At 43.8% G+C, this 15409-nt stretch overlaps 1 protein-coding gene across 2 annotated transcripts in view; it reads right to left on the reverse strand.

Annotated features, from left to right (window-relative positions):
* LOC138184627 (fibroblast growth factor branchless) overlaps positions 1-15409 on the reverse strand; it is a 214301-nt gene that overhangs the window by 138509 nt on the left and 60383 nt on the right. For both annotated transcript variants that reach the window (XM_069122732.1, XM_069122731.1), the window contains exon 3: positions 3202-8326. In XM_069122732.1, coding sequence (XP_068978833.1) covers positions 3202-4549 — 1348 coding nt within the window. In that variant the 5' untranslated portion in view covers positions 4550-8326. The remainder of the gene's footprint in view (positions 1-3201; positions 8327-15409) is intronic.

Genomic DNA, 15409 nt, shown 5'->3' on the forward strand with positions numbered 1-15409 from the left:
TGTTAAGAACGAAAGCTACATCGAGTCGTAATTGAGATAGACAGTGGTCGTTTCGTAGAAAAATTTCGACAGAAAAGTTCCGACCTTAGGGATCGTTAAAAACGATACGGATATTTGCCATTTACCATTGCCATAAGTTACAGTTTTTACAAGATCGCAGATTTTTATTACGATGAACGGTTTATCGTTAACTACATTTTTCGTGTTTCTTGTGACAAAATTGACGAAATTCCATGGAATTTAAATTTCTCGACTTCGATCAAATTCTATAAAACGATAGACTGCGGATATTTGTGCAGTCTCATAATCTTATCCTAGCCTATCAAGTCTTGCAATAAAGAAACGGAACGTATTCGTTCATCCTCCAAACATTATCACGCAAAGCTTACTTCGACTATCTTTCATATATTTTTGCGTATTATACGCACTTTGTCTACTTTCGCACGTTTAAACTTCTCACGAATACATACAAATCCGCAATCTACTTATTCCTTCGTTTGAAAATTGTATTATTGTAGTTAACAAGTATCGACAGGTACGTACAACACGTTCCAAATTACCTAAAAGCAAAATTGATCGAAAGTAAAAATTACCAGAGTCCGATAGATCGCGTCTCATCGGTTACGAATTAAATTATCCAGTCGTGTACCGCGTTAGTGGCAATTTACGTCCGGTTTAGTAAATTTAATAAATTCCGTGTCTATCGCGATCTAGAAACATTTAAGCCGGGGAAACGTAGCAAATACGTATTTGCGTGTGTTATATCGGAGATAGTACGCATAACTTATTCGTCCGAAAAATCTAAATCACTGTTCTTTAAACATTGTTTCACTCCCCGTGGTGCAACAGAACGGTTACACGCACAAGTAAATCAAAATATAAAAGGGTTAAAAACAACACCGGAAGAGAGTCGAAAATAGAATAGTTAGTCACTGATGGTCGAGCGGCGTGCAGTGTCTATTGGCAAGCCAGAAGTATTTTGGCAAGATATATACAAATCGCAATTAAATCATTCAGGCCCAATGTTACTCCATTAAACTACAAAGAAAAAACTACGAATTCTAATCCATTGGAAATTCATCTTCAAGCGTAACTCGAGTAATTATAACTCTCAGCAATCAGATACGTAAATCATTATACATACCGTTATACATTATACATGGTACGGGTATACGATACATTTGCTTTGCACGATTCGAATGGTAATACTTACTCGTGCGAGTTTGTATTTAACGTATTCGAGTAAACGCATTAAAAATATTGTAGCGTAAAAGATTTTCGAACGTCACACGAAATCCGTTATTCTCGCGTTCTTACGTAAGAGAGGATATAGAAGTACACAGCTTTCGTGTCGTCGTGTCGCGTCGCGTCGTTAGAGAAGTTAAGCAAGCGTTTGGTTAAAGAGTACCGCTACAATTATCGGAAATAAGGCCAGGAATTATATTATAGAAACAGAGAATGTTTCTTCCTTTCCATAGCCATAACATCTCTGTTCCCATACCTACCAGAGAGTAGAGCTCTGCGTTAGTTGAACAATTTTCTACTTAAACCTTACAAACGTAACTCTTCATTTTCATACGTAATTTCTCTCGAAAGAAACTTTCACGCTTAAATTCTAATTTGATTTCCCCGTATCATAAACAGACTATGAATTTTTATGCGCTTATGCTAATGGTAGAATTCATTTTTATACACATCGAAAGCGTAAAAATAAAACGGCGTAAAAGATGCGAAAGAAAGGAAATGCTTCCGATGCTAAGAAATTAAATTCCATTTATTCGGTCGCGTGATAACGAAGACGCGAATTTGTATACATTTATTTGACAAATATTCGCGGTCGAATTATAAAAATATCATACTGCGTAACGGAACGTTGCGACGTTAAACTGGAAAGTGAATGTTTAAATTCAGATTCGACGTTCGTCGAATTGACCTTATTGTTAACAGCTAAGTACGAGGGGCCGTCTAACGGAAGAACTTTGTTCGTTTTACGAAGATTAAGGTTAAATGATGTAGAAAGAAGTTCAAACGTAGTTGAGCGCTTATCCTCGTTTGAAAAAAGAAACTACGATCGGACAGCGTGAATTTAGAGTCACCAACGATAGACTATCAAAGTTTCAAAGGTTAATGTGGACTACTTAAGAAGAGGTACATGTACTAGGCAGCGCATATTCTTGGATCAGCTCTCTCGACCCAGTCGCAGACCTGATCGCATTCTCTCGTTAATTTCGCCGATTCGAGTCGGATCGCAAGGCGAACACTTTCTCAGCTACGCGATTGCTTTCCGGTTTCTTTGCGTTTTTCCTTTTTTTCTTTTTTTTTTTTCTTTTTCGCATTACGTTTACGCTTTACGCTAATTTCAATAGATCGCGTAATTTTAATAGAAAGTTGTTCGCTTTGGAAACAAGAGGAATTATCAAAGTGTACTTCGATCGTGTATTACCTGTACGTGATTCGATTATCTGACACTTATCTGTTGCTTAAAATATAAATATTCGGACGACGGATATAACTGGCGCGCGTCTAACGCGAAACAAACATCGACGTATTGGCCGCGTTCGTTCGTCGATGCTCGTTCGATCCGTTTCAAAAGTATGTACATAGCAAGAAGCGTGTACGTAGGTACATGGTAGAAGTTTGATTTCGTTAATAAGAAAGCTTCGACTACGTAATCGTCGTATGCCAAGAAATTCTAAACCGCGTGTTATAAGTTATAACGAAGCAACTTGTGCTCGGAGTGGAAGCCTCGGCGAAGTCAACGTTCGCGATACAATCAACGAACGATTGGAACCGTACCAACTGGCGTTTACGATGAAGCCTCTGCCCAGAACGCGGTATCAATTTCAGAAAACCGTTTTCCTTCGCCGAGGAAACGGATAAAAGGAGGAAAAGCCAACAAGAAAGGAGCAACGCCGATGTTGGACGAAGCATCAGCCGCGGTATGCGGATGCACGATATAAAATGATACAACAAAACTACGCGCGATCATCGAACATTTCCAGTTTCCAGTTTGCATGCTGCGCGTGCGGTATCGATGGATGATTTACGATTGTATATTAAGAAAGGAAGGAAGAAAGAAAGAGAGAGAGAGAGAGAGAGAGAGAGAGAGTGAAAGAAAGAAAGAGAGAAAGTAAAAAAGATGGGTAGAAGGAGAGAAAGACAGAGAAAAAAATGCGATTCACTGGTAGACAGAGTACTCACTGTAATCCGAAGTATCGTCGTTGGAACCGTTTACCGTGCCATCTGGCAGGATCTGCAAATGCCGATTCTTGATGTACATCTGGATTTTCCTGGAAGCGCCAGTGATGTGCGACAAATTGGCCGATCGTTCTGCCCTCACGCCGGCGTCACCCATTAAATCAACCGGGGCGGCACTCACTGCACTGATAACTGTACCAATCGTCAACACACTCAACCCGGTTGTACTCGGTTTCGCACTGTAGTTAACCACACTTGATTTACGAAGTCCGCACTGTCCGAACGCGACGAGGAACAACAGTAACGCTAACTGAATGTACGTTGAACGGTTGTTAGAGCACACGCGTTTCTTCTTCCTCGTTCCACGGTCACTTCTCGTCAAGGACTCCTGGTGATCGAACGAAGGAAAGTCGGTCTGCCGGCACTGGCCATCGGTACTCGCCACGACCTTGGTGACGCGCGACTCGCTACTCCAGGAATTCGTCGCGTCGTCCACCACTTCCTTCCACGTTTCATCGGCCAAGGACGGGAGCGCGCTCGGCACCGATACGAACTTCTCGTATCTCGTGCGATCGCCCGATCTCGAAGGGTCGTTCGACTGACTAGAGAACCGCGCTGCTGACTTCCCTATTGGGACATGGCTCGCGAGGCGATACCGCGGCCAATTGCGAGTCGCGGTTGACAGGCCGCAACGTTTCGAGCAGCGGCTGGCTTCTTCTTCGCCTTCTCGTTCGCGACTTCGGTGCCGATGCCGATGTCGACTATGACCCGTATCGTTTTCGCGTTTGCTCGAAGACACCGGAAGCCTCGTCGAATCGAGTCTCCGGTTCGTTTCGCGTTCTACCGAATACTCGTCTTGTCCCGATCGTGGCTCCGTTATCGCCTCTTGGTCGATCGGCGACCGGTCCACGACGATCGCATCGCCGAGTCGCGATTCCGGTTGCACCGGATAGAAACTATTTTCACGATAATGCACGTTCTCGCGTCGAATCGTACACGACAGCGCGTCGTTCGACGGCTGCCGATGACGATCGGAAACATCGTCGAACGCGATATTACGCGGCTCCGCTCGTCGAAAACCTCGGAATCCGGAACGGCTGGACGACGACGCGTCGCCGGTTCGACGAAAGGAGAAACCAAAGCAACGACGAGACTCGAGGGCTTTGCTATCGAGCGATCGGTTTTCGTCGATCCGCGCAAGTCGGCGTACGATCGTCAACGTTCCGACAACTCTATTCTCGCCGCACAAGGAAGACTCGGTGGAAACTGACGCTACGATTGGTATCGGGCAGTCGGCACGGTAATCACAGTGCAGCACCCTTGGCCCGCCCGTGTCGATCTCAGCGGGCATGACGGTCTCATCCACACTCCTTTCCGAGCCCTCCTTCTTATCTACACGCCACTTTCTTCACGCTTTTATCTTAATATCTCTTTCACTTTCCTTCCCTTTTTTTCTTCTCTTTTCCTTCTTCTCTCTCGCCGCTCTTCTTTTTCTTCTTCTTCTTCTTCTTCTTCTTCTTCTTCTTCTTCTTTTCCTCCTTCTTCCTCCCCTTCTTGCTATTTTCTTTCTTTCGATAATTCGTTTGCTTTTCCTAGATTCGTTTGCGTCTTGAAATTTCTGCTCGTTCGTTATGATCGTAGTGGTCGTTATCGTCGTTCGATGGATCGAATCAAAAACACGGCACGCAATTCGACGGGTCGTAGAGGGAGTCACACGAGCGTAGAAAATTCAGCTCCACGATGCAAGTCCACCTCATCCTCGTTGGTTTACTTTTGCCTCGGACACAACCACCGCTGGAACAAGATTCTCTCGGAACACTGAAGATGTAGCAGCAACTGGCCCGCCGTTATCGTCCATTTACCGCGTTTCCGATACTCTCGCATTATTGCGGACCCCCGTGGCTGCGATTCTACCGCGGCCAACACCGATCCTCCGCGAACTGATCGACGAGGACTCGATCTCGTCGACGGACGATCCGTGTCGCTCGTCCACGCGAACCAGAAGATCGACGACGCGCGCCAGTCAGAACGGCTTGTTCGCGAAGATAGGGAACCACGGAATTGGTTTACGAGGTAGCATCGAGGCGACGTGCGATGGATCCTGAATGCAAACGACCGACTAGATCGTCGAGGCTTCCTGTACCCGATATCGCCGAGGGTACTCGTTACACTGCGAATGATCCTGGCTGAAGATCGGTCGTGCAGCCGGTAACCGAACGAAAAGGCGAACGACGACACTGAATTAGCGACAAAGCAGGCGAAAGGATCGTTGCTCGCTCGTCTTTAATCGGTTTTGTCGAGGCACGCAGGTTGATGCTACCGATTACCTTCGTCGACTTGGCTCTATCCCTCTCTCTTAGTCCCTCTATCAATCGCAAGAACTTCCACCGACACGTTACTCGTACCGCCTTAACGGGTTTCTCTCTCTCTTTCTTCCTCCCTCTCTACCACAGCTCCACCACCACCTCCTCCTCCTCCTCCTCCTCCCCCTCTTTCTCTGTCTTCTTCTATATCACCGTTTCTCTTTCACTCGACGGCTCTCCCTCCCCCTGGCTGCCGTGGGAGAGAGCGTATCCTTCCGGAGTCGCCAAGGGTCGTAATCACGCGCGTACTTCTTTCTCGCGAAATACTCTTCTTTCGGTCAGGAATGAGATATCACCGGTAATGTCATCGCTACTAGATACTACTTTTTTTTTCTTCTCCCCTTTCCTCTTCTTCTACTCCTTCTCTTCTTTCTCCGCCTCCTCCTCCTCCTCCTTCTTCTTCTTCTGTTTCTTCTTCTGCTTCTTCTTCTGCTTCTCACCACTCCGAAGAATCGGTGCAACGTATAATTACGTTCGCGAAAGTTGGCTCGTGCACACTACACACGAGTAACAGCACGACCGATACGTGTCGCGTTGTTCGCCACGAGCACGCACGTTCGTCGCACGCACCGCGAGCAAACACCTGACAAGACCCGCTATCACACCGCGATTCTTCTACTTCCCGGTTTGCTGACAAACAATCGAACGGAACGCGATGTGCGCAAAAAGCGACGCGAGGGTAAAAGGAAAACAGCTAACGACCTCCGTGCGTGTGACACTGGACCACGCCACACCGGTTACTTTACGCGAACTTAAAGCGACGAAAACGAAAAAGCCAAAGTGGATCCGCCAGTGGAGAGTTGCCGCGCGACCATGAGTCGCGATAACTTTCGAATCCCTCGTGACCGATCGTCGTTCCAAGGATCCACCACGATTTTCCACCACCGCGTGCGCTACTCGCCGATTTTTCTGTCTTACGATTCACGACTCACATCGGGAGAGGCGGCGAGATGCGGCGAACGACCACGACAATGACGACGACGACGACGAAGACGACGACGACGACGACGACGACGACGACGACGATCACGGTAAACACCAAAGTTAGTTGGAAAATTTGGTGACGGATGAAAACGGATGAATCGTCGCTCTGTTTGATTCGGATGGTCGGCGATTCGTCAAACCGAACGATCGAACGTTTGTCGCGCGATGTCGTGGTTCGTGTCGTTATTATTAGGAGGTCGGGGGTAGTCCGGTAAAGTCGACGGGGTTATCTGGCAGGTCGGATGGTGGCGGTGCGGCGTCCGAGAAACTACTGAACGAGTGGCGCGGTTCTCTTCTCCGGCTCGGTTCGGGCACGCTCCTCGGTTCGCTCTCGTAGAGAGATCGACACACCAGCACACGGGCCGGCAGCAGCCGAGAGTGAAACCAATACCAGCGCGCGGGGATCGACTCGACTCGCTACTCACACGGGCCCGCAGCATCCATCCCATCCCGTCCTCGTAGTTGTAGTAGTAGCCGTCGTCCCGTTTCGTCCCGTTCCGCTTCGTACCGTGTCGTCCCGATTCCGTCCCATCCCAGAGCGACGCAGCACGCGACAGATCTGGATGCTCGCTCGCTCTCGTCCACTACCTCACCATCACGACCACCACGCGCCTCTTCTTCTCCCTCTCTTCTTTCGCGCTACTCCCCTCCTTCTCTTCCCTTATACCGCCTCTTATTCCTTCGCTTGCTTCGCTCCTATCTCCCTCTTACCTTCTACCTGTCTACCTGTGCTCTTTCTTTTCGCCGCCTTCCTCACCTTCCTTTCCTTCTTTCACTGCATTTACTCTCCTATCTCTTTCCGTCTCCTCTCCTTGTATTCCTTCTTTCTTGTCCTCGCCTTTTTTCGTAATATCTCTTTTGCTCCAACTTCTCCTTCCTCTTCTTCCTCTTCTTCTTCTTCTTCTTCTTCTTCTTCCTCCTCCTCCTCTTCTTCTTCCTCCACCACCTCCACCTCCTCCTCCAACCCCTCCTCCTCCTCACCCTTTCTTCCCTCGTTCTTTCTCCGATCCTTCCTCTTTCGCACCAGTTCGTACGTCACCGCGCTTTCCTCCGATTCCCTGGAATTCCACGGAGACGTCACTCGCCTCTTGCGATTAGCAACATCGCTCTTTCGCTCTCTATTCCTCTTCCTTTCCCGCTTCTCGAATCTGACCTCTGATTTCCGTCTATTTTGAACCGTGCTATTATTTCACGGCACGGTGTGTCTTTAGGAAGGTCGCCGGTAGAGGAACGATAAAAGCCTATCCGGGGCGGGCTAGAGAAAGAGGAAGCCCGTTAACAAGGCCACGAAGGACGCACGCGAACACCTGCAAACCTGGCAAGATAAATCGCTCAGAAATCGCCTGTTGCACACGCGCCCGTGTCACGATTCCTCCACCTCGTCTTCCTTGTCGCTGCGCGCTCGTCGTCGGTTCCCGGTCCTGCTCCGATCGTTTCTCTCTCGTCCCGTTCCGGCCTATTTGCTTCTCTTACCTTATATTTTACACGGTCTTCCTTTGCCTTCTCTTCTGCCTTCCACCGCGCTTTCTTCCGACGTCTCTTCCACCCTTGTCCCGTCTCTTTCCCTCCGATCCCAACTTAGTTTCCCTCCTCGTCTTGCTAACGGAAACTCGGTCTCCTCTTTCTTTCTCGGTTTTTTTTCACGCCGCGCTTCGCAAACGCGCGACTGCTGCAGGATCAGCTACGGCACGCACCAGTTCTCGTTTTCTTCGGCTCCTTCGTTTCCTTTTCATTCTTCCTTAGACACGAGCGAAAGCCCTATCGAGGTCAGCCGTGCGTACCTGCAAACAGTAACAAGGTCGATCCTTCAGTCCCAATGCGATATCCGCGGATTATCCCGCTTTTCTTTTATTATGATTACGAAAATACCCGTAGAACCGCGAGAACGCGACAATTGTAAACACGAGTCGGTCGTAAGCTCGTCAAACGACAAGCCACCTTGGTCACGGTTTTTGTCCCAAGCGATCCTGCCTTCCAGGAATTTCGCAGAACCAGGCTAAGCGGAATTTCGAGAATTATTCGGCCCCGCAACCATGTTTATACGTACATACATACACAGTCTCGACGTTTACGCGTTTCGGCTATCTAACGATAAAGTTACAATTTCTCAAGTACGACGACCAAACGATCCAATCGAAACTTTTAACTACGATCGCTAAAATAGTCAACTTATCGATAATTGTCCGCTTCGTAGCTTTTATCTCCAGCCAATTTATTTTTTCTACCGTGTCGCTCTTCTATCGAGCCGCTGATATCTGGCGGATGTTTTTCTTTATTTTTATATTACTTCACGCGATACGGCGATGCCGAATAGCAAATTTCTTCGCTCTTCTTGCAATTTTACGTTACTGGGTACGTAACAAGTTTCTATGCAACGTAATTACGTGTATTCGAGTTTCTACCTATCTATTTTTATCAACTAACACGGCTACTTCCCGCTTATTGCGATACAATTTCGATAAGATAAGTTTGACGAAAACGAAAGTTCGAATTAATCGATATTCCATACAGGCCCGACTTGTTTTGACAAACATTTCTAAATTTCAATAGTTTCGACCTGTCATACGTGGAATTGGTTTCTCCGTAAAAATTAGACGCGAGAATATCGATTATTTCTCGATTAAGAGGACGATGATTCGATGATCGGTACATCGTTATGTACGAAATCGTAGCGTATCTGAAATCGAATACTTTTCTATCTTAAGCAAGTGTAAGAAATGTTTGTCATCGCTTTGAATACGGAACATCGAATCCTATGAAAACCAAGGCAGAAAGGAGATTATGAAACGCGGTGGTATATATGTTTAACAATGTAGCCTTCGCGTCTGACACAGCCACGGTCAGCCGACGAATAGTTGCATCGCGATCTCGATTGCAACGTTATTATCATAATGCGCTATAGAAATACCGTGGAATACGTACGTACATTGTTAGCGAAACCAGACATCCGAGATAACGCCTATCGATCGTACGTAGCATGTATCTATTTTCACTATAGCATTTTCTCACTCTGAAATACATACGTTGTTAACGAAACCAGACGTCCAAAATTACACCTATCGATATACATAGTATCTGTTTCCACGGTATCGTTCATCCGTGCATCGATCCATTCGAGTTACGACTTCGATCTCGACTTTGCCTGTTCGAACGAAACGATCTATACTAGAACGATACCTGTCACGAAGGAGAAAAAAATGAGAAAGGAGAAGAAAAATAAGGAAACGTAGGTGTACAAGGAAAAGGGACAAAAACGAGAGAGAAATAAAGGAGGAAAGGATCACGCATCGGGTATGCGGTTTGAAGGGGCTTAATAGCGACTTTTTCGGGGAAAACTATCTCATCTGGTAGAACGGACTACAAACAGCTTCTATGGCGTGTACAAAGATAAAGGGAAGATACCATTCATCGAGGATCGCCTCGCGACATACCTTCGGTCTTCGACTTTTACGAGGCGCGTCAAATTTCCACCGTTGTCGAACATCTCGTAGTTGCTCTCGAAGATAGCTGATGGTAGTTCCACGATTTCTTTGGATTTTTCGTTCGACCCATTCTGGAAATATTTTCCTATTGCCGCAGAAGCATACTCGCTGTCAGCTGACCACGGACAACGTTAAACTTGTGTCGATTGTTCGGTCAAAACCAAGTCACCGAGTCACTTAGCGGGCATTTACCGCGCGCCTCGTAAATACGAAAGAATACCGCCGCTGATGCAACGGCTCGGAAAAATGACGAAATGGACATCGGTGAGCGTCGATAAACGCCAAAAGGACCTATGTCCATGCGTGTAGAAGATTAGAACATTAGAAGGCGCCACGACACGGTGATTCACATTCTTACGTACGGTGCTTGCGCCTCTTCTCGCTCGCACGACTGCTACGCGTCGGGTACACGCTTCGGTTAGCCGAAATAAAAATATTCAAATAAATATTCACACACGATGTGTCGTAATCGCGTGGAAGACGCAAACTGCTAGAATTTTTACAATTAGGAGGAGGCAACTTTGGCAACATCAGTTGGTCGATAACATTGGCTACATTAGTTGGTTGATAACATTCTCTTTCTTCCGCTTTCTTTCAACCCGCACAATCTACAATTTCTATCCTCCTTGCTCATTCAATATTTGCTTTCTTTCATTTCATTACCAAATCTAAGCTCGGCCAGCCTTCTCATCCTTTTATCGCTCCACCCTTTTACCAAATACTTTGGAACCTCCTCTCGACGATCACATACGTCTAACGACTTCATTTATGCCTGCACATGGATTGAACGAACCTAACAAAGACGATAATTTTCGTTGTATCGTCAAATATCAAAATTTCGCTTTTCTCGTATTTTCCACGATCGTTTCAACTTCGTACATGTTACAAAAATACATACCATCTTTAAATAAAAAATAGGTATACGTTTTATACAAACTCTTATGTAATCGCAAGGGATTATCCAAGTTTGTTTCCAAGAGAGACACGTGTATTTTCAACGTAACTGTGTAAGGCGATGTACGTATATGGTCGAAAATATTCTATAAACAGCCATTCAACTATGGAGCATTCGCGTTTGTTCGGTATAATCGAAGGTATCCGGTGGCGTCCGATGCTCGACATTTGCGTTTACGCGAAACGTGAATTGATCGTGTAATGTCGTAACATAGACTGTAATTCAGCTCGCTATTAATTCGATCGTCGTAACCTCGATCGTTTCTCTCGCGTACTCTTATTACCGATGGAACACACAACGCGTGGCAATTTCAGTCGAATCAACGTCGCGGACCCATTGAACGAACCGAATAAAAAGCTATCTTTCCAATGCTTCTGCAAGCTGATTTCCAGTAGCGAACACTTTCCTTGTCAGAGGCAGCCTTGTACAAAGTTAATAATTATTAATCGACACTGACGCTCGTATGAAATACAACATTTACGATTCGCTTTATAGTGGAATAATTTGCTGTAAAAACATTTTCAATAACGAACAATTTCAATACGTGTGCGCGCGTGTGTATTTCAAGGAGCTGCGGTTCGTAGAAATCACGAGATAGAGTTATAGATATACGTGGAAAATCTGGCGACAGAATTTTCCGACCGACTTAATATGATATAAGTTCTATCTGCGAACAAAAAGGAAAGAAACTAATTGTAAGAGAATTTGCCGCGGAAAGTATTAACCCGCGTATAAACAAAAACTGGACGTAGAGAACTAATAACGTAATAATTCATCTCGCGCGTTAACACTAATTTTTATCCGCGATCCCGGTTCGTGTTCAGCGAATCATGAAATTCTACCACTTTACCAGTAGATTCCTGAGAAATGCACTATAAAATACAACCAGAAGAGCCACGTTCCAAATGTATATACAATACGTACATACGTATGTGCAAACACGGAGATCGCACTATTAGATGTTAAACTCACATTACGAGTGATTAAACGCGGCCAATTTATAATACTGTGAATGTTTAATTACACCGGTGACCGCTCAACCGGACCAGATCTATAAATATGAATCGACGTAAATTTCAATAAGTGGGCGTAAATACATATTGGTCTAGGCTTCCGAGATAAGTCGACGTGCGCTGGGGCCAGACCCGTCTTAACGACATTATTAAATCAACGAATAATATGTAACCGAACGTCGCGGAAGAAATCATTGAGCTTGCTCTATTATTAAGAAATTTCAATTCGCGTAATTATTGCTTTGGAGGCAGATAAGCGCGAGCCTCGATTCATAAATTACAGCCGAATTCTCTCCACCCATTTCTAACAGCTCGAAGCCCACGCGTTCGCGGCTACACCCGCCAGAGCGGCGTATTCTCGAGGAAAAGGAACAACCGCGATAAGCGCGAATATAATACGATACTAAACAAAGTAAAATTTATCAGAAATTCCAAAAATTTCACTCGCTCGCAAAGTTATTTCCGAAGAGAATCGACTCTTTGGCAGACGTATCGTGTTCGCGATCGCGTACCGCAAACGGTATATACGTACTTTATTACGTGAAAATCATCGTGAAAAAATGTTAAATGTTTTCAAAGCCAGGTCCGAGACATTCGTGCCGAATGTGTTAAACGAATGGTATTACGTACGATCGATCGACAATCCATTAAGACTTATATCGGTCTTTGTCATTCCTTGAAAACGTTAATTTTAGGCTACGACCAGATGGAAATGTTTTGATCGAAAGTGACTGGAATTACATTTATTACTTGCAAGATTTATGATGTAATACCGCGCGAGTAATGGATCGTTTAAATGGTTAATGCTTTCCGTATGGCCATTGGAATAGTTAACCTACGCGCTATTGTAGGGAATTTCACTTTTCTATCTGGTGACAGATAATAAAGTTCTAAGAGATACATGTGTGCGTACGTGTGCAATAAAGCACTCATTAATAATAAAGCATTCTTGCAGTTGTATCTAGTAATAATTTAACGTTTATTCTTCAAAAAAAAAAAAGGTGCTCTCTAGACATTTTCAACGTTTGATCATTAAATAGTCTTAATTTAATTCTTAAGCGAAAACTTGCTACGTATATCGTCTCATCGCCGGATGTAATAACAAGGAAACTTGGAAACATATAAACAAGTGCTTCTGCTTCTTTCCTTACAACTAGTTTTTCTTATTTCGATGCGATGCGCGCAGGGCGATCAAAGAGTGGCAGAAGAAACGGACGAAGCGAATGAAATAATACGAAAGAAACAGATCGAAGATGATCGGCTGTCGATTCTCGATCGTTGACGATCTCTTAGGTCCTAGACGATCGGTCAAGTGGCACGATCTTATCTTTGACACTGTCTCAAATATATCAAACTGGTCAGAGTTCCGCAATTTTTTGACACATAACTGCCTTCATTCAGGCTTAACAGCGAGCTGTTCTTCGTTAGAAGCATCGTTTTGTGTCAAAATAGAAGGGAGCAATTACGTCGAATAAGGTTATCTTCGGCGAAAGAACGAGGATAAAAGGAACTGCATGGCGATGCGTTCTTTTTCATCGTGCATCGTGGTTCGCGCAATATCGACCCTCCAGACCTTCCACCCGTGCTTAATTTCGTTAAATTGTTAAATTGTTTCGAGTTTCTTGTTGATTCTCTTTTGTTTTTGACGTATAATAAAGTTTATGAACGGTCGAAGGACTCAATTTGGGTTAGGTATCTACTTAAGAGGAAGGGGATCAAATTGTGAGGGACAATAAGCGCAAACTCAGAAACGTTAACCGTAATTGGTCAATTTTGGGAAACGTAGGTTTACATGTTGAAATTGCGTCGTCGTGTCGCGTCGTTTCGAGGAAAGAACGCGAAAGATAATTAAGAACGAAAGAAGAAGAAGAAGAAAGTTTAATTGAGAGACGAAGATAAAAGGTAGAAATGTTAACGAAGTAATACAATTTTTAGTGCATTTTAGACGATAATAGATCTATCCTCGATCACTGAAATCGAGAGTTCAAGCAGAAACGTTGCGTTACTTATAAATTTGTCAATTTTCAATTAAACCGATGGGAGGAAGATATTCTAATTGCTTGAAATCCTACTGTTCCGATAAAGCTAGCAGATATATGACTTCGCTCGATATAGATAAACGCGAATGAACTGGACACCGTAAAGAGCAACTGTAGGACCAAATATAAAAATGTATTTTTAAATATTTTAGAATATTTTGTTTCTTCCACGTGAGTTATGTAAAATTTAATTTAACTTTTAATATTTCTATTAGCTTAAAAATCCTAATATCGTTCTAAATACGTGTAAACGATTTTAGAGTATGAGAAAATGTACTGTCGTGTTCTAATAAATGTACATTGATTTTATCGGTAATAAATAATTCAACAGAGCTAATTTTATTACCGCATCGACTAATGACACCTGTCAGTCTAGGGACATTTACCTATAATTACTTTCATATAGAATAAACGTTTTTCCTTTCATTGAACTTATGCACAAACGGCCTCGCGTCTAGCAGCTAATCTCCATTTTTCCTCACCCAAGAGCAGATACCATCGAATTTCTAAACAACTTTCGCATTTTCTCAATGTCTCTTAAATCTTTTCTTTTTGTTTGTCGGTTTATTTGTTCATTAATTACCTACGTATATATACAGCCGCCTCGTGAAATAAGTTAAGGGTCTTACGTTTAAACTTTTAACGAAAGCGTTAACTTCGTTTCCAAGGCGAATTTATATTTAAATATAAATAAACGGGAACTCTTTTCACGATTCGATCGAACGTTCGATGTATGTTTACGAAATTTGTAGGATATTTTCACGCACTGGCGTTAACTAGTTTCTTTCAACAATAGCAATTTAACGAAATGTATCTAAATCAGGGTTTCGATCCTGACGAAAAGCAAGTTTCGAATTGAGCAGACTGACATGTCATAACATTTGTGTCGAGCTACAATAAGATAAATTGTACGTGAGTGCACTCACATTTTAAACTTTATTTTTAGCTTCGGTAGCTCCAAGAATGCCTACGTATCCTGCGTTAGATTAAACGGAAAAGTATAAGCTGAAATAGAAATGAGGCTATTTTTGAACAAAAACTAGATGTTTCGTATAGAAAGGAAACAGAATGGTCTCTTTTTAAAATACGATACTTATAATTCATACGATTTAGAAATGTAACGATATCGAGGTTTCTTTCGAATTTTCAACGTACTTTGTTATTTATTACAACGTAATTTGAATATTCCAATTCTATGTATTGACCGTATGTAGGAAATTATCGTTTCGCACAGATTTTTTCGTTAACACCGATTGAATATATAATATCGCATGTAAAATTAAAACGTGGAAACATTGTAACGCTTTACGTCTACGTCACGTTAGTACACTGAATTATCTTCTATACTTTAGTCGATATCCGACATATCTTTGTT

The sequence above is a fragment of the Bombus flavifrons genome, chromosome 11 (assembly GCF_040668555.2).
Source record: "Bombus flavifrons isolate JBK064 chromosome 11, iyBomFlav1_principal, whole genome shotgun sequence".
NCBI classification, from domain to species: domain Eukaryota; kingdom Metazoa; phylum Arthropoda; class Insecta; order Hymenoptera; family Apidae; genus Bombus; species Bombus flavifrons.